The following is a 26,144-nucleotide window of genomic DNA, read 5'->3' on the forward strand; positions in this document are numbered from 1 at the left end:
GGAGACAAAGAGAAAGAGACAGAGGAAAGCAGCTAATATCAGAATATAGGAAAACAAGGCAGTGAGCAGAAAGAGAGATCTATGTGGGTGCATAGGTCGAAAGCTCTCAGAGGGCAGTGCATGGGGGTTGCCTGGCTGGTTGGCTCAGTAGCTCTTGCCCTCCTGACGTCAGCTGGACAGCACGATGTGGAATTGCTGACTGAGCCTTAAGCATGCAAACAAACACACACAACCACACACACATGGAAAATGCCTGCCAAGACAATGCCTAAATATTGTACATCACAGCATATCAAGCAAATGTGCTCGTACATTTGTGTGTGCCATAAATGAGAAGCACTAAATTAACAGACACCCTATCAGATCTCATATGCAGATGACGCATATGAGATCAGATAAAGACACGTTTCTGACTGCTAACAAGCCTCTTGTCAAATAAAACAACTTTTTTCATCAACACGAGTCCTGGTACCCAAAATCCAGATTTGAGCTGCCAGAGGCGATTATGTCATAACACTGTCCAATCGAGAAGGCGAGCCACACAGCTCAGAGTGTATCACTTCCTGTTTGGCTTACCCGTGTCCACACGATTGGATGATAACACATATCCCTTTGAGGCTCTGAGTCATTCTGACTGTGGAAGAAGTCTACATGTGACCTTTGGTTAATGTCACACGTCACTTTTATGTCTTTTATGTCACCCTCGAATGACAACGTGACTTGACAGGAATCTTTAGTGACCAGAGTCAGTCTCCTTCACAGAGGGATGCAGGACCACATCAATGATATTTCAGAGCAGCAGGGCAAACCGAGGTTAATTATCCCTTGAAGTGGTATGGAGGAAAAGAGGAGTTGTACATGAGTCAGTAATTATCCCTGTTTTTATATGAGTATGTACATTATTTGAGACCCTGGGTTCCAGAACAGCAAAGAGAACAGGGGAGGTTTCTGGTGTGAGTTCAGTCCTTTGACAGATGCACACACATCCACACATCACTCTGAAATCTCATCTCAACACAGTCTCAGAATTTGAACCTTATTTTGGCACCTTAATTGCTTTGCTGTAAAACATTCGAAACTAATGCTAGTCTTGCTAGACCTAGTAACATTTATGTATTATGTTTAACACAGAAAAAGCCCAATTTCACATTATAATATGTTAATTGATAGACATACACAGGACTAAGACTTGGTGTGTCTTCTATGAGTTACTCAGATCACTAAAGACGGGATATTTTCAGCAAATTTTGTATATAATAATAATGCAAAGGGAACATTTTTGTAGTTTGTAGACAATTCCTACTAACTACAGCAAACCCTATTCTCTTTGCATTGAGAGTGTTTGAGTCTACCCCAGGTGAGGTCTGGATAAAGGCATGTCTCAGGTGGACTTTGGGAGACATCACTTCTTGCCCTAATGCTCACTGGGTTGCAACTGTTAAATAAACATGTTAAATAAATCCCATGCTTCTTAAAACTCTGGTGTCAGTCTTCACATCTGTGTTGCAACTTTGGGTAACATAAATGGGGGCTTGTCCGGGACATTGTGGATTATTTAAATATTTCTGTGGAGACTAAACATCAGAGGGGTTTTTTGGTGTTTGAGTAATGGTTAAGGTGTTCACTGTGACTGAGCTAACCCTCGTTAGTGTGTGGCAGCCGGGTGGCCTTCCATTGAAGCACAAAGCGAATAGGGGTTGCAGAGGAGCAGAACAGTGGTCTCAAACACTGGCTTTCAGTCTTTATCCGCAGCATGATTGCAGATTCTTTGTATAGCATAAATCTGAAGCTATGTAAGTCAACTGGGAACTGTATTTAATGCCTGCAACACATACACTACAAAAGCACACATAATCTTTCATTTCAAGTGTTTCAATCACATTTCCATTGCTGTGTAAAATTAAGCACCCATGAAGTGAAAAAAATAAGTCGTTCTAAAAAACTGACTGAATTTGGGAGTTGTGCTATAAGAGGTCACCACTGTTTTGATATTCCACCATCAACTGTAATTGGTATTATTGCAAAGTAGAGGCATTTGCGAAGTCAGCAGTCTGTTCCTATGCACCAAAAGTTCCTGGGTTTGAATCCAACTTCTGGGCCTTTCTGGCTGCGTTGGCTCTCTCTGGTTACTCCAACTTAATTTCACAGACCTCCAGAAAGTTCCTCTCACATTTTTTCACTCACTTTGAAATAGTTTTTACTATGATGAAAACTAAGTCTGTCACTGTAGCTTCCAGCTACTTCTTCTGAGTTTATTACATACCTCAGCCTTTATATACCTGCTTAAACTTCCCCAGAATAAAAGTTGTGTGCATTTGCATTTGCTGCTGCTATTTGGCACAATAGCAGCAGCTTCATTAAGTACTTCCAATTTATCATTCTTTACACTGAGAGCAACTACAAATGACAATGTGTACTTCAATTCAGACAGATGACCTCTCATGCGCAGACAGTTCATGAGCTAAACTTTCATAATAGTATAATCGTATAGTATAGTATAATCATTTTACTCAAGTTTCCCAAAGTGCATATGAATGTGTTTGAGTCACTTCGTGTAGTACGTGTTTTCTCTAATTGTCAATCTATCAAAACAGAGCCCGTAGGAAAGCTCTGACTCATCACTTGATGACATATTTTGCACAAAGTAAATAATATCCTGTGTGTAATTTGGTGCGCTCCATCAGTGTTGTGGGAATCACTGAACAAAGCAATGAAGAATAATATATGTATGCAAAAGTAAAACATGTCTGAATGACAGATTGATGAAGTCCGCAGTGTTACTTATGCCACATCTGAAAAGGGCTTCAGAGGTTTCTGTTTTTCTTCATTTTGACATGCATCTCTTTGGCAAAAGCCTGAGTCTACCAGATACAAAGCACTTTACTCAAAGCACAAAGAAAGGCCCTATGCTATCTCAGAAGCGCAGCCTTTCAGTGTGTTTGGTGAACAAAATGGACAGAGTGAAGTCTCTGCTGAAGTTCACAGAAAAACTGCATTAAAATTTCAAAGCTGAAAACTTTTGAATAAAGAGACCGAGGGCATGAGGAAGAGATGAGACACAAGAGAGAGTGAAAAAGGTGGATGTGATATTAAAACTGAACCTTGCCTTCTTTATGTAATTGTAAGAGTTGTCACTTAGACAGATGGATGACAAAGCTAACCAAAAAATTATTACCTTTTATATAATGGAAAATGTTCTTTTTCAAACTTTAAAGTCAGCGTTAATACAGATAGATCTTTAACAAAAGCTTTTCCAGTATCTGTGCTAATTTCCTTGAAAAGACAATGGGAAAATTAAGCTTGTTTTTTAGTTACGTAATAACATTTCTCAGGTGATCTCATCAGATTTAAACCCTTAGCTGGCCCTAAATAGCAGGCCTCCACGACTTTCAGTGTAAAGCATACGGTGCAGTCAGAACAGAAAAATATGATCATCAGTTATAACTAAAAAGCTGTGTGTGCCTTTAAGTTTAACAGTTTGGTTTAGTTTACCACCTGGTATTTTATAGTCAGTTAACAGCAGAGACATCAAATAGAGGTTAGAAACAGGCAGCTTCATTAGATGCTCATATCAAAGGCCCTGCACACCTTTGGTCCACCCACACAGGTGTCTTCATCTATTGTGGCTGATTACAACTTGTCTGAGGACTGTGTGGGTGTGCGCAGAGTGCCTGACTGACAAGTATGTGACCCTCCTCTTAGTTTTGTTTTTGCACCTGTTAGGATCGAAGAGGTTATCGTTCCTGAGAGCCTTTTTTTTCTCTCACAGCAGACAGATGGTGTTTTGATAACATCAACAATGGCTTGGTTCTACTCAAGAAGAATCACAGTGAGCCGGTTAAGAGCAACCATTAATTTCACTGCTCTCTTGATTTGAAAAAATAATATGTGTTTATATAGTTAATAAATGTAATTTAATAACACTGTCTGGCCACAGAACAGGCACACCTGCTCGACTGTTCTTAAACACCATATATACTCAGCCAATCACATGGCAGCAACTCAAGTCATTTACGCATGAAGACATGGTCAAGAAGACCCTCTGAAGTTCAAAATGAGCATCAGAATTAGGAAGTCCTGCCCTGTCTTCCTCCCCTCACCCCAAGTGGTCACGGCAGATTAATACCCATCCCTGAGCCTTAATCTGCTGGATTTCTCTTCCTGTTAAGTTTTTCCTTCCCACTGTTCCCAAGTGCTTTCTCATAGGGGGTCATTAGATTATTGGGTTTCTCTCTCTATTTATTAGTGTAGGGTCTACCTTACAATATAAAGCATAACTGTAGTTGTGATTCGGCGCTATATAAATAAAGTTGAGTTGAGCTGAATTGGAAGAAAGGTGAGTTAAGCGACTTTGAATGTTGCATGGGCTAACAGAAAATAGTCTGAAAAAGAGAAAATATCCAGTTAGCAACAGTTCTCTGGGAAAAAATACCTTGTTAATGTCTGAGATCAGACGAAAATGGCCAGACTGCATCAAAGACAGTAACTCAATTAAGCACTGGTTACAACCAAGATACGCAGAAGAGCATGTCTGAACACATAGCACATCAAACCATGAAACAGATGGGCTACAGCAGCAGGACATCCCATCAGTTCCCCCTCCTATCAGCTAAGAACAGGAAACCGAGGCTACAATTCACACAGGTTCACCAGAATTGGATAATAAAAGATTGAAACAAATGTTGCCTGGTCTGATGAGTCTAAACTCCTGCTGCTACACTGAGATGGTAGGGCTACACTTTGGCATAAACTACATGAAAGCATGGATCCATCCTGCATGTCATATTTTATAGCACCAAATAACAACAACAGTTTCCTCAAGGTACATTATATTATAAGTAAAGCCCCTTCAATAACACAGAGAAAACAAAGAAAAACGCCAGCAATTACATGGCCCCCTCATGAGCATGTGCTTTGGTGACAGTGGAAAGGAAAACTCCCTTTTAAGAGGAAGAAACCCTCAGGAGAGCCAGACTCAGGGAGGAACACATGTGCTGTGAATGGCTGAGGGATGAGGGAAGATGAAGACACGCTGTGGAAGAGAGTCAGAGATTAATAAAAACTAATGGTGTATTAACACATATTGAGAAAAAAAAAATCTCAAACTTGTTTCTTGAAGATTCACTTTACTCAAATAGCCTCCACAGTCACCAGATCCCAATAGAGCACCTCTGGGATGTGATGGAACGAGAGATTGTCATCATGGATGTGCAGCTGACATATCTGCAGGAACTGCGCGATGCCATCTTTAGTACGGACCTAAATGTCTGGGAAATGTTTCCAGCACCTTGTTGAATCTGTACCATTGAGAATTATGGGAGTTAGCTTGGTACTAGCAAGGTGTTCCTAATAAAGTGGCAAGTGAGTGTATAAATAGAAGAAATACACTTTATACATTGAAATTAAATTGCTTATTTTTGCAGCTGGAAACACACAGAAGGTGCTCGTCTGTGAAAGGGGTCTGAATTTTGGTCAGACTACAATAACACACCTCGGACTACACGACGTGAAGCTGGATTGAAATCCTGTGTGTCGTGCACCATCATTTTCTTGGCTGTCTAATACACCTGCTGTTCTCTGTTCTTCAGATACTTTAAAAAAATGTCTATACTGGCATCCCTTATCTGCACACACTGACTTTTATTAGTGCTTGCATGTAATATAACAGGCACACGTGTACTCGTTCCTACGCCACTCTTCCCTCTTCCGAACATGACTGCGACCTGCTCGCTCAGGTAAATTGGGGCCTGAGGCAAGAATGTAATCCGGGGCATGTTTCTGACCCTTTTACATGCTTCATTGAGCCATTTCTCATAAAGAACAACAGCGCTGAATTGTGAAATGTATTCTGTGGTTGCTCCTGTTGCTTAATATCAAAGCTCCGGCATTATAATTTTGCTAAGGGCCATATCTGTCAAAGGGTGAGACGTAGTTATGCGGGTTTATTTCCACTTGCCATGTTCTTTAGGCCAGACTTAGCCTAAATTTTTATTTATATTGCTTCATTGTGTTACTGCTCTGTATGGTTTGTCCAGGTATTCATGTAAATGGGTTTTTTTGTGTGAATGAAATCGCGTTTAGCAGCTTTATGTGTTTTTATTAACAAGGTTTACCTATGGAGTGGGTCATCATGCTAAAATGGCACACCGCAAAACAGTGCAACATCAGTTTATATCACAGCTATTATGGACCTTACACTGCATATGTGCTGACCTTTTCAGAAAGCTCTTAAAAGGATAGCCATTGATAATGATATATTTTCCAGTCTTCGCCTAATTTATGACAAATGTTGTCAATACTTTTTGATAGCAAGTCTTTTCTTAGTGAAACAGTGAATATAGAGATTTATATGCTGTTCTTGCAGGCACTTCATGGTACAGAAGACGTAACAGAGGCTAAACCAATGGCACAACTTAATATTTGTGCCGGTAGGATCAGGTGACTTGTCATATTGCCCTAATGTTTCTCCAGGGTACACGCTAAAGTCTGAAAGTCTCTGAGCACACATTTTATTTTAAAAGTTGAGCTGCTCTTGAGGGAAGTCAACTCACAGCTGAAGCTCCAACTGAACTGGGATGTCAGGTATGCTGAAATAGCTATTAATGTCATCATAGTACAATAAGCTGCAGTCTGTGCAGCACCGCAGCCCCGGCAGCTCCGCTCATGTGGCATTAACCGCCTTAGTGAGTGCTCTAAATGAGCAAAGTAGAAATTGCGATCACATTTCGTAATGTCAGTGAAGTGTTTTGATATAGAAAATGAGCAGTTGTGTGTGGATTGCGTCATAGTAAGCTAACATAACCACATACCATACATGCATGTGGGTGCTGCTGCTGCAGCCTCTACAGTCTTCCACAGATTCTTGTTAGAGGACCTGTTGATATGTATCGCAGATCTTGAAACTGACATCAATGGATCTACTACAGCTTTTATTTTTATCACTGGGACTAAACCTCAAATACTGTGAATTAGTTCCAATGCTAGTTCCAGTTTGTCTATTGCCTGCTGTTTGCGTTTCACAGCTCGCTGAACTCAGATGACTGGTCACCAGCAGAGGCTTAGACCTCATTAAAGCACTTTAGCTTTCTCTGTGTAAGTACATTTTGAACAAATTGCTAATGTGTGCTCCTTTAAAAAAAAAAAAAAAAAAGCTCAGTGAGATGGATTAGAGGGTCATGACCTTGGCTTTGCTTCTCTCCCCTGCAAGTAGCCAGGGTTGAACCCTGTGCCATTAGTACATTTCTTCCTCTTCCTACCCAGCAGACCCGATGTAAGAACAGTGAGTCTTTCAGTTGTGTCTTTGTTATGATCAGGTTTGTATGTTTTCACCATCTAATCGCTGGACTGGCGTGACATTAATGTACTGCAGCTAATAAGCATAATGCATATTTTTCTTGTGGTTTTCTTGCAAATATTTTAGCTTGTGCTACTTATCTGTTCATCGAGTTAATGCCATATTGAAACACTCCATCACATCCAGGTGCACTATGTCTATTTATTATATGCATACGCGCTGTATATATGGCATAGTTGCATGCTTTTGCCTGTGCAAAGCAACCCCAGAAATCGATTACTGAGGAGGCCTGACAGCTCTGCTCGCCGGATGCAGCAGAATACATACTGTAGCAAGGGAGCACCATCAGTTGCCCTGACAACACCAGTGCCTGTCAACACCTCTGTCTTAATAGTGACAAATTGTACTTATTACATCAGCGTTAATTCCCCCCGATCTCCCTCAGATGAAGATACTTAGCCCCGCGCTGATCAAATTGTGTCAGCATAATTACTGGGAACAGAACCCTATTAAAAACCAGGGCCTCAGACGCACTGTCCAGACTCATCCACAGGCCTATCACTCAACATGCATCTCTGCGTAGGATGTAAGGGAGGAGGGGGGGCAGAGGGTGGAGAAAGACAGGGAGATGGGGGATTCAGGGGGATGTGGAGGAAGGGTGGGGGATTGTTATTCTGAGGCAGTTGTATGCACAAAGACTGCTGGAGCTGTTCACCTCGAAATATTTTTTGACTGATGGTTGTGCATCCTTAAAAGAAAGCTCTGACTTAAAAGAAAACTGAGAAACATTCAGTTTCTTTAACCATTAAGTATAGCTGCAGTTACATGTAGAGGTGTGTTATCAAGAAAACAAAATAATTCACTATCAGATGTTGATTTTTAATGTTGCCAAAATGATTGTTAGTCGTGATGAATATCAGTTGTCGGTAGATCCCCTCAACTCTGCAAAGTATTTAAGGGTCGTTCACCATTTTGCTTTATAATTTACAGTCGCTGCTGTTTTCTCCTCCATCAAGCACCTTGTTGGAGTTGGAGGAAGCCAAAAATTGAGCTAAAACAACTTTTACATTTGTGGGTTTAGTGTTAATTTTAAATAATCATGGTCTATGTACATTTCCTAGTATGTGGCATTGGAAATCTGTTTTTAGATAAAACAATATTCTTTATCTTAGGAAGCTCTTGGGAAGAGGCATTTTATTGGGAAGTCAGATGAGGAAACATGGGTTTCCCTGGGGTGAGAAGACGTTCAATGTGGACTACACAGAAAATAACTGATTAAAATTAGAAATGTCATTAAAGTGTTAGCCTAGTTTTAAAATAACTGCAATTACCATAAGCAATTTTCACAGCTCTATAGATATGGATTTAGCATCGCTAGTAGCTCAACAGTGAATTAAGTCTCTCTCTCAGCCAGTCCTGAATGGCGCTGGAATGGAATTCACAAATTAGTGTCGTCTGATGGAAATGTGCTAATTGCTGTTGTTAAGCTGCTGCAATAATTAGGTTATGATGGCAGACTGCTACACATGTTGCATGCGCGTACACACACGCACCCAAGCAGCCCCCAAGCCAACATCCCCTCTCCAGCATGGTGGAAATAGAAGGCTAGATTTAATTACTCATTTTACAATCCATCTGTGAGTATAATTTTACAGACATGGAGCCCAACACAAAGAGCAACAGTTGACAACAGTTCCTCTTGCTGTGGTTTAAAGAAATCTTCTTTTTAACTACAATGCTCTGTGGTGTTGTAAGAGTACACTAGAGGTAAATGATGAGATTAGGCCGCAGGCCATTTGGCTGTGGCATCTACTAAGATGAAGCAGACAAAGCACAGAGGTAGAAAGATAAACATGGTGTAATATGAGCTGGGATCTTTTCCACAAATGAACATGAGCTTCATAGGAAAGGTTGTTTTTCAGATGAGGTCACTCTGTCCAACGTTGTGTCACCACAACTTTTCACCGTTTATTGCTGCCTGGCTTAGAGCAATGCTCAACGTGATACAGCAAGATTAATACAACGCACTATATGCAATGGGCCAATTTTCTCTAAAATGAAATGATCCATTATCCTAAACTATCATGCAGAAAAACTTTGAGTGAGGGATAGTGATCTCACAGGTTAACAGAGCACCGCCCTGGGAAAACAGACTAACGTCTGACATGTGGAACTCAAATGTTTGTCCAGAAAAATGTATTATAACAGATTTGATGTTTATAAGTTTGTAATTAAGTCTTTCTGAAACCAACACTTGGTCGTGCAGCAGGGTATAAGGAGGCGTTGATTACTGTGTAATTTTTTTTTACTTTAATTTGATTACTGTCTGTCTTATTAGCTTATTCCTTCTTTTTTGCTTTCTCATGAAACTGTTTGAGTTAGATACAGATATAGAGGTCAATTTTCAGAGTTCTTAGCCATAACTGGGGACCAGCTGGGGAATGTTTGATCATGTATGTTTGATTATAAGTCAGTCCATTTCATGTCTGCACAGCATGCACGCAGCAGTGCAGGTAAATAGTCATGTGGACATGTACTATTAGCTACATGATAACATGTTATTAGCATGGAAGATCTTTACTCTGAAGTAAAGAGCTCCCATGTAGAACGAGGGGAGACCAGCAGGAAAAAATTTAAACAAAACACCTAATCAGACACTTTAAATCACCCTCACCCTGCTAAACGTGGAAAATTTAAAGAAGCTAGCAAAGTGGCTAAAGCTAATCACAGCAAGCCAAAAGCTAGCTGCCTCAGTTATAATGGTATAAAGATGATATTTCTTTTGTTATACAAATGTGTTACACGTGCTTTTGTTTGGTAAGGTGAAGTTGGGTGTATAAGTAATTTATTTTCAGTTAATTATTTGTACCTCTTTCTAATAATATAACACTTTATTTTCACTTATTTAAGTTAAAGAACATCCTGTAACTTACCTGTAACTACAGTTTGGGGAGAAATTTTAAAGTTTAATTAAATTTAATGTAAAGATAAAACTTTGTTTTGAAGAGAAGTTCATTTTTGATTGTATATGCTGTCAGAGAAAAACTCGAATCGTCATTTCTCATTAGCACGTCACACTTACGAAATATCAGGAATCCAAATCAGCCAAGAAAATTGCAATTGATGCATCTCTAGCTAGAAATATTTATTTGATACCTGGTTTAAAGATCAGTAATATTAAATGAAAATTCCATCACATATTACAGTACAGCATAATGAAGCAGGCGAACTGAAAAACACGACTCATTTTGTACTTGTGGTTATTGTCTCTGGAAAACACTGGTAAATATGTCTATTCTCCTTCATTGCTGAAATATCTCCTTAAACCTGCTGCTGTCCAGACTTTCTTCAATACACTTGCTTATCAACCTGCTGTTTACTAGCTCTGGGCTTCAACAGCAATTACTGGATCGCTAACATCATCAAAGACATCAGCACCCACCAGACTCTTTAACCTTGGAGACCTGACTCTCTTTTTCAGCAGTTTCTGTGATATGTGTCTGCCTAAGTGTATGCTGGTAGCCTAGCTCAGCAAGGTGCTATACATTAATGTAGAATTAATTCTACACCATGCATTCTTGTACAAAGGTGCCCACCTGTCACAAACCAGTTCTTGCACCATCACTGTAATATGATACTATACTGTATGTGGCTTTGGACTTTAGATAAGTACATTTCCTGTAGTAATACTGAAACAGTAACAGTTTTCTTTGTGACTGAATGTGTTTAAATAATCACACAGTCCTTCAGCCAGTCGACACAAATTAGTGCCCTATTTGGTTTATGTTGGGTTTTATTTTGTTTTTGTACTGATTTTACATTCATTTTCCCATTTTGTTAAGTTTAAGAGAATACTTTTTGGGGGGTTTAAATGCAAATTTTTCATAATGGAAAGCACATGTTAAAAGGCAAACTTTTCACATCTGCAACAAGTTTCTTAAATGTGTCCTGCTCCAGCAACATTTCCAGCAGAGCACTTTTGCCTACAGTTTGCATTTCAGATATTGAGGTACTCAAGTTAAACTCTTTGTCTAATCTGTACTTTGTAAAATGACACTAAAAGGGTACCCACGGTGTGAAGCTTGGTCCTGAATAAGTATCTGCATCTTAGGGGTTGAGAATAAGAATGTGACTTTTTACAAACCAAAAAATTGAGTAGGATAGTAGGAACGTCTGTGGTCACTGATGATTACTAGTTGTGGTAGTTAGTGCCCAGTAAAGCACACTAGTCTGGTGACTGTTGTAGTCTTTAAAGAGCAGTGTTGGGCAAGTTACTTTGAAAAAGTAATTAGTTATAGTTACTAGTAACTTATTTGAAAAAGTAACTGAGTTAGTAACTGAGTTACAATATTCTGAAAGTAGTTACTTTTCAAGTAATTAATTATTGCGTTACATTAAAAAAATGTTTAACCCTCTGGGGTCCAGGGTATAATTGGCCATTTTTAACTACTTTTGATTTTCCCTCCACATTTCACCTTTAAAAACACCTAAATACCTTGTTTGGTATCATCCTTTTCAGCACAACCTCACGTGTCTGAATTTACAGTTATGTTTTCATTTTGACATACTGTATTAACACAATTGATCTAAAATCAGACAAAAACATAAAATAAGAGTAGAATTTTTTACTGTAACAACCACAAACATGTTTAATGAATCATATTGCATAACTTTAAATGCAAATATAAATTGTCATATGCACAAGTTTTGCAAACAACAAAGTTATTTGCATTCATTTACCTTTTACCTTGATTTTTTTAAATAACCATTCAAACTATTTACAGAACAATCAGCTGTTCTGCATTCAATAAGATGCCACACAAATTATTTGTGCCACTCCAAAAAAAAAAAACTCCACTAAAAAGGAGAACATCACAGCCTGATACCTGCAGGTCTGACAGCAGCAGGTGTGTCACTCCTTTTTCTACCTGGAGACAGCAGTCGCCTCATTGTTCTGTCACACAACACAAAACTATCCACAACACTACACACTAACTACACAAGACAACACATTAACTACACACTCCAAACACGCTAAACATCACAAATCTCTCACATCTCAAAACTCGCTCTCTCTCTTTTTCTACAGTTTCTCTCTCTCTCGCAGTCACTCATTTTTCCTTTTTTTGCTCATAAGCAGAGAGTGCTTGCTAGCGCTGTCCTTAGGCAGTAAACGTGACAAAACTAGGAAAACGCCACGTATATATTGTTTATCATGACTGGTTTTACGTGGCCTATCAACACAATTTAAAAACTGGTATATATCACCTTGTTGCTTTGTCTTTAAGTGGTCTTACCACGACTGCTTTATTCTTCCTCAGTCAAACAGCAGCACTCATTTTTTGCCCCCTTAGCTCCAGGTGTGCCAAAAAGTGATCGTCTGCCAGAAAGTGATTACCGTCCAGCTGCTTAAAGCTGTAGTGCCCAGATTACTTACAGCTACTTCCGTGCAACTGATATAAGATGCGGTAAGCTGAACACAGTTTCAACCGTCTGTTTGTTGAAAAATAGTAACGGACCGTTAGTAACTGTAACGGCGTTGCAGTAATTAGTTAGATTAATCGTTACTGAAAAAAAGTAACGCCGTTATTCCCATCACTGTTAAAAAGTAAACTGGAAATACATCACAGTGATGGATTTCATTACTTTTTAGTTCATGATCCACTTACCATTAAGTTACTCTCTCAGACCCCCACCCCCAAACATTGAAAACAGAAAGAAAACCTTGAAATTGGAGAATTGTTACCCCATAATGATTGGTGTGAAAAAAAGATGCTGAGTCACAAAGGCTGAGTCATACAGATTACAGCATCTGTGATACACAATAGCCTTATGAAATATCTCCAGCATAAAAGAAAAACCCGGTTGTGATTCCGTGGTAGAAATCTCAAGAACTCTTCAGTCTAAAGGTAAAGTTTGTTGGTGCGTTAAGAGATGCAAGTTAAAATAAATAAAAGCAACACAGTAAACTTCCCCATCTTTTCTTTGAAAGTGTTACTACCATCAAATTCAAACTGAGCATCTATTCCAGAAAAAGACCTGATTAGTCTGTTTTTATTTTTATTTTTATAATTAAACATAGACTTTAAATGATTTGCAAGTCACAGCCTTCTGTTTTCATTCATTTTTTATAAAGTGTCCTAACTCTTCTGGAAACAGGCTACAGCTTCTGCTCACTAGATATTCTGTCTACTAGCTGATACTGTACCTCACACTACAAAAGCAGTCTGACCAGTACCGAGACCTGAGCACCACGCTGAAACGGGGTGCACAAGAGTACATGATTTATTAAAGTGACATCCTTCACTCGTTCGGTTGTTTATTAAATATGAATTGTTCGTCTTGTGACAGTTGGACATTTTTTGCATGAATTATGATGCGTAAATTATTCATGATAAATGAAAAGCCATCTTTAATTCACAACAATGTTGGTATGACACTGCATCTCACTCTGTAAATGTCTTCAATTTGGAAATATTTTTTTTCAAAAACTAAAGAAAAATGATAACATATAGTATTTTAGTGTTATTGCACCCACATTAGCTTTTAATGATGTTAATGGTGTTTTGTTGTAGCCGCAACACTAGATGCAGAAAATATACATTGTGACACTTTGACACATTTCTTGTTAATGTTTCGGTGTATGAGTTATTCTTTTGGCACACATGATTGATATAATTATTAGTATTTATTCTATGAATGGTCTGATAAAAAATACATGATTTTATTCTCAAATATTATTCCAAACCTGCAAAACAAATGTTCACCTCTTAATGGATGTTTATCAATTTAAATATGTAAAAGCTTTTGTAGGTCAGTGTCTTGGTAAAGGTAGGTGTTTTCTTGATGTGGGCGTTTGAGACTGCAGGTTTCATTGCAGTGTTCTGACACAGCCAGCCACTGTTTTAGCATTCAGCACACAGAGGGAGAGCCAGGAGAGGAGGAGAAAGAGAGAGACCAAGCGCTAGAGAGTGAAGAAGCAGGAGAGGAAGTAGAATGAGCCAAACAGGAACACAGAGGTTTTTGAGGCTGAATAAGAGACAGAGAGTCTCTTAGTATTCCAGCTCTGATGCCAAAACTTTTGACTGAATCAAGGATGCTTTCTTCACTAGGGCTTCAATGGCAGCTCTGTCATTTACTTGTATTCCTTGAATCTTTTCACACTGCAGGTGCATCGAGAGAAAGACATTTTTATAGGTGACTTTTACAGGTGCTGAAGATTTGTCCTGATTTTAGTGTTAGCTTCAGTATTTGCATTTGCTTTTCATCCACTGAAAGTCTCCATTCTTGCTTCCCCCCCCCTCCAAACAATTGATTTGAGCTATTTGAGCAATTTTCTTCTGCCATGGAAAAAAACACCCCACACTGATTGGCCAGGTGATAGCACTATAAAAACAGCTTTATATTTTAACTGCTACCTCATAAGAAATATGATGTAGAATTGATTTTTGTCTTCAGTTTTCCAGCCTTGAGACAAATCCACTGCACATCGTGTATTTTATAACTGTTTTCTCACCTCTTAGACTTTTATTCAAAAACCCATTTTCTTTGTTTTCCCCCACCATTACACGCTGCCTACTTAACCGCAAGTTTTAAGGTTGGACTTTTGTTTTGCTGTGACTCATAAGACATTCAAACTAGCCATACGTACATGTTTGCATGAGATTAAGTGCCTTAAATCATTGCATATTTAGATGTAAAATATACACGGAAGTTACAGATACAACTGGATGGAGTCTTTTCCACAACATATGTGATGGAATGTTGTGGTATTCCTGTGTCCACACAGGAACTGATTTAAAGTGATGAGTGCCATAGAAAGTCAATGACATTTGGTGACTTTGAGCAACTGCAGGCATGAATAACATGAACAAAAAGTCTGGCAATGCAAAGTAGTCCCAAAAGTCAAACTCTTCTTAACTTTTGTGCAATTAAAGAAAGTACCAATAATACAAAATAATACTGTTTATTGAGATATGCCATTCGGACGCTCGAATGTCCACTAGTGGCCAGCTGTCAGCAAACCATTTCCTCTGTGTGGCCTTCGGTTTGTATGACATAATGTTAGAAATATAGCCTAGACGATACCAAAAACTTGGTGAGATGAATATGAGGTAAATGCGAGTGACCACAACTGGAGACTAGTAGGTCTGCGGGCGGCCAACCATCAGCTTCAACGCGACCCATGACAAGCAAGACTCTACAGGTGTGGAGGTGGCTTTATTCATGTATCTATCCCCATGGTTACCATGACTTACAAAGATTGACTGTTATCTGAACAGTTCAGAAATGGCACACAGACTTGGTAGTAGTTATGTTGTTTTAGTTGCTCTCAAAACTAGTGTTGAAAATTTTGGTATGGCTCTGAATTAGTTAACACAACAAAACACACCATTCATTTTTTCAGTATTTTTAAACTGGATTTTTTGGAGACCTGGAATGTAAATGTGCAGGGATCAGTTGGAACTCAACATATTTTCCATATTGACCATAATAGACTGGTAATTTAGTCAGCAGCAGGATTTGAAGGTCAGCTTTGTCACCCAACCCACACAAAGCAGCAACCGGACAAATGCATCACAGTTTGTTTTAACTGAATGTACGGTTAAGGTAGTTTGGGGTTGTTGTTTTTTTTATACTTCAATTTTTGGTTGAGCTCAGTGAATTACGCCTCACTACACACTATACCTCCAGAGGACTAATTCACTTAATTCCTTTCACTTCCACCAGATTATGCAGCCTGTAGTAACCCACATAGCTCATGCTGTAATGTACTTACTGCTACTCCTCACAGTAGAGGAGCCTATTTGGTGTCATATGCACAATATATGAATCATGATTACTGTTTGTCCCTTTCCAGGTAACATACATTTATTCTTATTCTCATATTCAGTTTCATTTGAGGGTTTCAGTTTAGTTTAGTGAATCTGTAACAGTTTCAAAGCACGGCTGTTATACAGTTCATTAGTAGCCAGATAGTCCGAGAAGCAGATTAACAACAAATATTTTCCTGGTTTCCTGCAGGATGGTCACAGCACTGATTTCAGTTTCTCTTTGCGTAGCCGTGCTACCCCGAGGAGTGGTGGAAAGTTCAGTCCTGCGGTCTGACCTCAATCAGCTTAGATTAAAGCTCTGATCCAACGTCTGGTCCCCCTGCGACTTGTTTCCCGATGCAGCATAACCCCGTCTCAGAATGCAACTCTCGCTTCTCACCACCGCTGGGTGGTCAATGCATTATATTCCCCGTAATGTTTTTCTGTTGCATTGTACCACAGTAACTGCTCTAAGAAACAAAGTAAACCGTGTTAGAGGAGAGAGGAGCGTTTGACTGCATCTTTTCGAACACGTGTGGCGCACTGTAAGGCTTTGATGAGACAGATGTTTTAATTTTAATTTAATGTCTGAAAAGTGACACAGGAGAGTTGAAGTGGGCCATGAAGGTACCACACAAAGCCAGAACATTCATAAGCTCATTTATCATCTCTGCGTCTCTGCTGACCCGACTAGAACTGGGTCCCTCCTCGCTGTGTCTGACTCACAGTTTACTCAGAGCCGGTCCCACCTTCCTCTTTAAACAATAACAACACTGACTCACCGGCGCAACCTTTATGGAAGCGAACACCCTTTACTAAACATTTTTAACCTTTCGCACTCAAGCAGCGTCATATACATAATGTAGTATCAACGTCAGTGCGACATTAGCAGGGTTTTATTGGCAACATGTCGGTTATCTCAGCCACTTCCGTTCACACTGGTCCGCTGATGTTGATTGGTGCATAAAAACGCTGGTGGCTTGTCACCGAAATGCAGATTGTCAGCTAAGATCTGACCGACTTGGCTCTCATTTAAATCGCAGCAACTTCAGAGCGTCTGTTGGCAGCGAGGATGCTGTGACACTAGTTCATCTGTACGTCGAGGCTTATTTAGCCTGCTGAGAGTGAGAGCCCGCTGTTCCTATTAGATTCTGTCTCTGGCAAAGTGGGGATGATTAGATAAAGTGTGTCTGGTGGAGTGGAGCTCTTTTTACTTTACAGTAGCAGTGCCTGCAAATGAATGGAGAGAAAGACTCCACTCTCTGACAATAACACCCAAATCTCCACCGAATGTTTTTTAATGCATCTTGCAGCCGAGGCCTCGGTCGCTCTCACTCAATTAACCCATAGCAGTTTATGTGCTATACACTACGTCTTCACCAGTTTACAATTTTTACATTTAACTTTTAAACGGCCGTAATTTCTTGCTGACGTTGAACAGAAATTACTCCTAAAAGCCAACGCTGCGAGCGAATTAAAGAGGAGCGGGTTGTGGAGAAGAAATACAATACAGTGCAGTACAATTCAATACAATAGCTCTCATTCTGAATCCCCTCCCTACTGTAGTGTCCCCTTCATTCTGTCATAACACAATAACTGAGCTCTGACGTCTTAAAAGGCATTGCAGGAGCATAGAGGTGCTTGAAGAGAAAATTGCAGCAGCTCACAGCGGCTGGAGTGAAATACCATTTTGCCTCACTCAAGATGGATTCCACAGTGAGATTTCAGACGACCAGTACAGAATCAAAATGGAGAAGCCAGAAGGGAGGAGAGGGAAAAAGGGAAGGAGGCAGTGTGTGTGTGTGTAGTGGACAGCTTTGGAGGAGATGTTTGAATTGAGTTTTTGCTGCTGCATTGTTGTAATATGGTTTCTAGGATTTTACAAGTACACTCTTACATATATTTTTATTAAAACCAGCCAGCGAAAAGTGATCGGTATGTGAAGTAAAGGTACACACATCAGATAAATGAGAACTGCCGCTACAGCTGCATACAAAACCAGTGAAAATGGAGCTGAAAAGAGAAGGCGTTGATGAAAAACAGCGTTGTTTTTCTCGCATCTGGCCTCCTCGACCTCTGAGAAGATTTCCTTTTACCAATTGTCTTGCTCGCTGGCGTGCATGCATGGCTGCCGGCATACACACACACAGTCACACCCTCTCTCGCTCTCTTTATAGATTCCACTTGCTGGTTGCCCATCTAACAGCCCTGTATGTAAAACCCGCGAAACCCCTTCAGGACATCAAATCCGTGGAATCTGTTGTCGGTTCTATCTAGGTCAATGCTTACAATAGCTGAGCAGTTTTGTTTTGCTTCTCTCGCCTCTCTCTGTATTCCTCCTGTTTGCTTTTACCCCACAAGGTTGATTTTCCTCTGCCTGTGCAAACATCTAAAATGCATATAAGATGTAAGCATATTAAGCACGCTTTGCTTCCTTCATACATATTAGTCTCCGGTGGAATATTAAAACATGTAGCAGTTTGATGTTAGCATTAGTGTATAATCTAAGATTAGGTTAAATTCGCTCACCACCTCCCCACTCACTGTTTTTGTAGCTAATTGGTTCTGTCTGGTAACACTGTAGCTCATCGTGGCGCTGCGGCCAACCACTGCACCAAATGTAGGAGAGAGATCGGGATTACATTGTGACATACATTTTTTTCTATAATTTTCTCTGATTTTCTGGGGGATGTTGTTAGACGAGGGACGTCACATCTAATTTACAAACCTACATAGGAAAAAGAAACCTTTGCACCTACTTGGATTTTGAAATCTGTTTGGACATTTTGACCTAAACACAATAATAAATATTAAAATTCTTCACTCAAGAACTATTTTTTTAAAAAAGAAAAAAACATTACAGTCCTTAGTTTTTTGGTTTGTTTGTTCTTTTTATTGATTTTTTTTTAAAGGACGTTAATAGATATAGTTAATAGGATGTTAAGTCTCTGTTTAACAATAGACCCACAGCTCCTACCTTTCAGTTTATATGAGTTAACCACTGCTGGTCTCCTTTAGATATCATATGTAATGCAAATTAAATATGCAGAGAAATGTTTCGCTAATAAAAACAGTCAAATGCATTCAGGAAATAATGCAAAACATATATTAAAAATGAAAAAAACTACAGTATGCCTTAAGAAAATAGGAGGGTGTACAGATCTTACTGTAAGTTGTTATATTTTTCTGTCTTCTAATTTGTTTTTACTTTTATCTCATTCATTTGTTAAGTTGTTTAAATGTTTAGTTTTCCTAGGTTTTTATTAGTTTCAGTGTTAGTTTGTCTTTTCAATCATCATTGTATGGGCATACCATTTTTAAAGGTCTTGTTTTTATTTTAGTTAACAACATATTTTTTAATGTCTAATTTTAGTTTTTAGTTTAGTTTCAGTTGACACTACTCAGCTTGAATCAGAGTAATCCAGACTTAAACCACTTGGTGTAATTGGAGGTTTCTCTTCCTTTTGATAATGATGGAAGAATGTACTATGGCCTGTACATTCATATCCAAGCCACTGACTTTCATTTTTTTTTATACAGTTTATCTGTCAATCTATGTTTTTCTTGTGAGGGATGTTGCTTACGTTGTGCTTATTTTCAACCAAACTAAACATACAGGGGAAACAAGAAACTTCCTTGAGGAAAAAATCCCTCATGAAACATGTCACTCTTAAAAATAGCTGCACATTAACATATTATAACCTTGTTATTGTCGAAATCTTGCTTCACAAGCAGATAGCCAAATATTTGCACAGTAAGGTGATGACACAGAGTACACACTCCAGGCCATAAACGCTTCGGCACATTCAGTGACAAATAAATTCCAGTGCACAACCATGTTTTTGAGTATGCACTGTTGGTTATCTTGTCCACAATGTCCTCTTAGCATGATTTTTTTTTTTCAATTCGTTTACCACCACTCTACATGTGTCAACTTTTAGCTTTTTTCTGTTGTTTTATTGGTTTAGCAGGGGTTTACATCTAGTGCAGAATCCTCTGAGTTTCTTGTCATGAAGTTGTTATTTGATCTTTAACTAGGAAACATGTGCTTACATCTGCGTCCTGGAGAGAATGCTTTACCTGCTGTGCGGTGGTGGAGGGACTTCTCTTTACCATGCAAATGATTTAGCTGTCAGAAGACTTCTGCTGAGCCCATTATCTGTTTTTATCTGTGCAAAGTTCCTTTTGTGTTTTTGAATGAAATGTTGATGTTAGCTAACCAAGTGCCTTTGGTATTTAATCCCACTGTTTTAATTAATTTTTAAAAATCTTTTTACTAGTCATACACACAGCGTCATTACAGTCAGCAGTAACTGACAGCTCTCAATGAAACAGTTGGCTTTGAGGTTGGTGTGAGCTTTTTTGTGGTACAACTAACAGGCAAACAAACAGCAGCTGACCAGAAACCTTTGCTCTTTGAATATCTTCTATCATCTGCAGTATATAATTTGATTAAAAGTTTTAAAGAATCTGGAGAAAACCCAAAAGTCAAGTCTTCAATGCCGCATTGCATTAAAACAGTCATGAGTCTTCCAGAAAGTTCACGGTGCCATTCAGAACTGCAGGTTAGAAGTCTGTCTGAAAATGAGCTGTAAGTGAACAGAAACGCTGGCCTCCTCTTTGGGCCACAGTTCATTTAAAATGGACTGAGCCAATGGGGAGCACTGTTACTGGTCAGAAAAATCTAAATTATGGGATTTTGATTTTTGGGAAACATAGATGTCATGTCACCCAGACAGAGGAGTGGGACGATTCTGCTTGTTATCAGCATTCAGTCCAGAAGCCTGCATCTCTAATGGTGTTAGTGTGACTTAGTTCTTTTTAAATTGGCAGCTTGAACATCTGGAAAAGGCAGCATCAATTTTGAAATATACATACAGGTTTTAGAGCAACAAATGCTCCTATCCAGATGACGTCTTCTTCAGAGAAGGCCTTGCATATTTCAGTAAGACAATGCTAAATCACAGCTGAACTGCACTGTCTGCAGTCCAGGCGGTCACCATTTGAAACTGTCTGGAGCATCATGAAATTAAAAATACAACAAAGAAGACCCAGGACTGTTCAGCAGCTAGAATCCTCTATCAAACAACATTCCCATCTCCCATTGGTCCAGCAGGTGGACTCCTCATTTGCCAGAAGTTTATGAACTGTTGATGCCGCACAGTCGTAAACACGGCTCTGTCCCAACTTTCTACACATGTGGCTGCCATCAAATTTAAAATGAGCACATCATTTTCCCTAAAATTGTGCACTGACTCCATTTAAAGATTTGATATATTTTATATGCTCTACTGTGAATAAAATGTGGGTTTGTAAGATTTTCAAAGAATTGCATTTTGTTTAGTTTTTTTATTTTATTTCTTCTTATATACACAGCGTTCCTACTTTTTAAGAATTGAGATTTTACTTTTAAATGGTGCTACAATTTGTGCACCATGGGGAATTTCATAAATTCATTTTTTGTGCAGTAATATCAAGTATATGTTCAAATTAAAGCTTGATCTGGCTAACAAACAAAAATGCCAAATACTTTTTTTTTGGACTCTTAGTATAGCTTATAGTTCTATTTGGGTTCACTTTATATCTTATATTTATGTGGAGGAAAAAAAAGTAGACTAGAGTGCCAAAAAGGATTTAAAAAAATCGAACGGGTACCGCTGCAGCTTTGCAACCCCGTGATGGCACAGTACGATATTTTTCTTCTCGACCCGGTCGTCGTCACCTATTGCTGTTGTAGGACTCTCCCTAGCCCGAAAGGCTTCCTGTGCTATCTCTGTCGTAGCATACCCACCACTGCACAGAGAAGACAATATCCTGTAAATTGCTTTTTCAATCAGTTTTGACGTCAATCTGCTCCCATGGGACTGTGGGCATCCACGTGATGGCTGTGAGGAAGGTTTCTTTCCTTATGGATGGTGACAACCCCACTCAACCTCGTTTGATCTGCAGAATTAACATAATATTACCGTACTTACAGAACTGCCTGTGACAGCATAAGAGGGATTGGTTTTCTGTAACAGACTATGGCGCCAGTGAGGCTACTGCAACAGCACAAAGACAAGACAATAAAAGCTGTTAAAAGTTAAGGACTCGTATAATAAACACAATATGTGGACTGAGTTTTTAATTTGTATATTTTGTACATGATTAATTCAATATTTATAGCAGTTACAGCATCATTTAAGATGATATTTCTTGTGGTGTGTATTTATATGTGACATCTGTGACATTAGAAATTCATTAGCACCCTATGGAGGAAGAGAGAAAATCTCTCAGTGGTGCTGGAGTGAATGCATTTTCTTTATATTGTAAAAGCTGTTGTGATGCTATAAGACAACCACACAACTGCTTTCTTTCTTATCTTCTCCAGGACAAAGATATCTCATCACATCCACGGGAGCCTTGTATATTTTGGACGTCCTGCCTGAGGATGGCCTGAATAACTATCGCTGCACCACGCGTCACCGCTACACCGGTGAAACTCGCCAGAGCAACAGTGCACGTCTCATTGTGTCGGGTCAGTACTGCATTTAAAGATAACACTTAGTCAGAAGTTACAAATATATATGCGCTTTTCATATTTGATACTGGGATCATCCCTACAGGGAGTGCAGAATTATTAGGCAAGTTGTATTTTTGAGGAATAATGTTATTATTGAACAACAACCATGTTCTCAGGGAACCCAAAAAACTCATTAATATCAAAGCTGAATGTTTTTGGAAGTAGTTTTTAGTTTGTTTTTAGTTTTAGCTATTTTAGGGGGGTATGTGTGTGCAGGTGACTATTACTGTGCATAATTATTAGGCAACTTAACAAAAAACAAATATATACCCATTTCAATTATTTATTTTTACCAGTGAAACCAATATAACATCTCCACATTCACAAATATACATTTCTGACATTCAAAAACAAAACAAAAACAAATCAGCGACCAATATAGCCACCTTTCTTTGCAAGGACACTCAAAAGCCTGCCATCCATGGATTCTGTCAGTGTTTTGATCTGTTCACCATCAACATTGCGTGCAGCAGCAACCACAGCCTCCCAGACACTGTTCAGAGAGGTGTACTGTTTTCCCTCCTTGTAAATCTCACATTTGATGATGGACCACAGGTTCTCAATGCGGTTCAGATCAGGTGAACAAGGTGGCCATGTCATTAGTTTTTCTTCTTTTATACCCTTTCTTGCCAGCCACGCTGTGGAGTACTTGGACGCGTGTGATGGAGCATTGTCCTGCATGAAAATCATGTTTTTCTTGAAGGATGCAGACTTCTTCCTGTACCACTGCTTGAAGAAGGTGTCTTCCAGAAACTGGCAGTAGGACTGGGAGTTGAGCTCGACTCCATCCTCAACCCGAAAAGGCCCCACAAGCTCATCTTTGATGATACCAGCCCAAACCAGTACTCCACCTCCACCTTGCTGGCGTCTGAGTCGGACTGGAGCTCTCTGCCCTTTACCAATCCAGCCACGGGCCCATCCGTCTGGCCCATCAAGACTCACTCTCATTTCATCAGTCCATAAAACCTTAGAAAAACCAGTCTTGAGATATTTCTTGGCCCAGTCTTGACGTTTCAGCTTGTGTGTCTTGTTCAGTGGTGGTCGTCTTTCAGCCTTTCTTACCTTGGCCATGTCTCTGAGTATTGCACACCTTGTGCTTTTGGGCACTCCAGTGATGTTGCAGCTCTGAAATATGGCCAAACTGGTGGCAAGTGGCATCTTGGCAACTGCACGCTTAACTTTTCTCAGTTCATGGGCAGTTATTTTGCACCTTGGTTTTTCCACACGTTTCTTGCAACCCTGTTGACTATTTTGAATGAAACGCTTGATTGTTCGATGATCACGCTTCAGAAGCTTTGCAATTTTGAGACTGCTGCATCCCTCTGCAAGATATCTCACTATTTTTGACTTTTCTGAGCCTGTCAAGTCCTTCTTTTGACCCATTTTGCCAAAGGAAAGGACGTTGCCTAATAATTATGCACACCTGATATAGGGTGTTGATGTCATTAGACCACACCCCTTCTCATTACAGAGATGCACATCACCTAATATGCTTAATTGGTAGTAGGCTTTCGAGCCTATACAGCTTGGAGTAAGACAACATGCATGAAGAGGATGATGTGGACAAAATACTCATTTGCCTAATAATTCTGCACTCCCTGTACATTGAAAATTTAGAGTTGGGTTGGGCATTTTAAAATGTCATAAGATAAAGAAGCTGCATCTCCACATATGGTGTGTTGCAGACAAAACTGAGTTATGCAGTGACCTATTCTGTCTTTTTCATCGTCATTGTGTCAGATGTTAGATAAAAGTAAACAAACCAGGAGGTATCAGCAAAGAGCTTCTTATAAAATTGCAGTAGATTCTGATAAAAATAAGTCATTTAGCATGAAATGCACATTTATATTCTTCATTTATTTAGTATGTCTGAATTCGGTTGTAGGAGACAGTAAAACTGCGGTAAATTACAGAAGCAAGTCTCTTTCTCTCTTTTCCACCACGTAACAAAATATACAGTATGTAGAACTGAATGTTGACCCGAAGAATCAATATTGGATTAGACTGTCGAGCGGCTGGCAACGCTCACCACTAATTAACACTAAATTCTCTGCTCCTTCCAGACCCCACCAATGCTGAGCCAGTCATCTTGGATGGCTTTGACCACCGAGAGGTGATGATTAATCATCGGGTGGAGCTGCCCTGCAAGGCTTCAGGCTACCCAATGCCCAAATACCGCTGGCTGAAGGACAACAGCCCCTTGGAGCTCGACAGTCGCATACACCAGACAACCTCGGGGTTGCTGATAGAGAGCACACAGCCCAGTGACTCGGGAACATATGTCTGTGAGGTGTGGAACAGCTATGGCACCGCGGAGGTCATGGGTCGCCTGTATGTCAAACGTAAGTGCTTTATAAAATTCAGGGGTTCTTCTATGTTGTGGGTAGCTGAAACTGCTGTATTAGAGTAATGAAGTGAAATGAGTGGAAAAAAAAACAGCCTTGGCACGTGTTAGAGAGTGGATGGTTAGTTTGGTTCATGTGAGTAAAATGAACATATAAACTAAACAAGAAGTACTCAGAGAGCACATACCTCCACCGAGGCGGCTCACTCTCTGGGCACTTGTAAGAATATACCATTATATTTTGTATATATTAATTTTCTTTTCTTTGCTCTTTTTAAATGTACTTTGTAGACTAGAATCCACATATGTGATTCCCTGTATGCTTATATGTTGTCAATACAAGCAATGTCAGTAAGAAACATAGATTTAAATAGCGCTACATAGCCTTCAGAGGAATCTGCTGACCTTGAAGGAGGTCAGAGGTCAAATGCGACATGATTTTAAATCGTTCTTTCTTTATAGAACTTTCTATATGCTGACAACACACACCACATTTGTAATATTTGTAGTTTCTAAGGTATGAGGCTTTTTGTCAGTTTTCAATAATAAATCATTTAGTTGACCTTGAAGACATCGGTGGATGTAAGCTGAATTTTAAAGGATTGTTAACATGACCCCACTCTACACTCTACACATCAGAATTCATTTGAAACTTTTACACCTTGGTGTTTACAGACAGAACGAATGACACACACACAGGCAAACGCTACCAAAAACATAACTTCCTTGTTGGAGGTAATTAAGGATTATGAAGCTACAACAGTAAATACTAGGGGTGCAACGATATTCGTATCGATATTGAACCGTTCGATACAGTGCTTTCGGTTCGGTACGCATATGTATCGAACAATACAACATTTGTAATTTATTTTATCAACTTTCCTTCTGACGATGCTGTCTGTGTTGAGCGCTCAGTGAATCTGTGTTCGACTACTCCGCCTAGGCTGCACTGTCGAGCGCAGATCCACTGAGTGCTCAACACAGACAGCATAGTCAGAAGGAAGAGCGCAGGGCAAGCTAGCGAGACAGAAGTTAAGCTCTACTTGCAACAGGCAAATTGAACCTCATTCAGATCTGGCGTTTGGAATTATTTTGGTTTTCATGTGACGTATGACCCTGAAGGTAAGCGAG

At 39.5% G+C, this 26,144-nt stretch overlaps 1 protein-coding gene across 4 annotated transcripts in view; it reads left to right on the forward strand.

Moving 5' to 3' along the window:
* The window catches only part of dscamb (Down syndrome cell adhesion molecule b), a 134,405-nt gene that overhangs the window by 58,059 nt on the left and 50,202 nt on the right, over window positions 1–26,144 (forward strand). For all 4 annotated transcript variants that reach the window (XM_086261168.1, XM_086261169.1, XM_086261170.1 and 1 more), the window contains exons 4-5: window positions 22,478–22,624; window positions 24,733–25,011. In XM_086261168.1, the coding sequence (XP_086117294.1) occupies window positions 22,478–22,624; window positions 24,733–25,011 (426 nt within the window). The remainder of the gene's footprint in view (window positions 1–22,477; window positions 22,625–24,732; window positions 25,012–26,144) is intronic.

The sequence above is a fragment of the Aulonocara sp. 'chitande type north' Nkhata Bay genome, linkage group LG14, assembly GCF_057382095.1.
Source record: "Aulonocara sp. 'chitande type north' Nkhata Bay isolate Kocher_YH1m ecotype deep benthic linkage group LG14, A_spYH_male_GT1.1, whole genome shotgun sequence".
Taxonomy (NCBI): domain Eukaryota; kingdom Metazoa; phylum Chordata; class Actinopteri; order Cichliformes; family Cichlidae; genus Aulonocara; species Aulonocara sp. 'chitande type north' Nkhata Bay.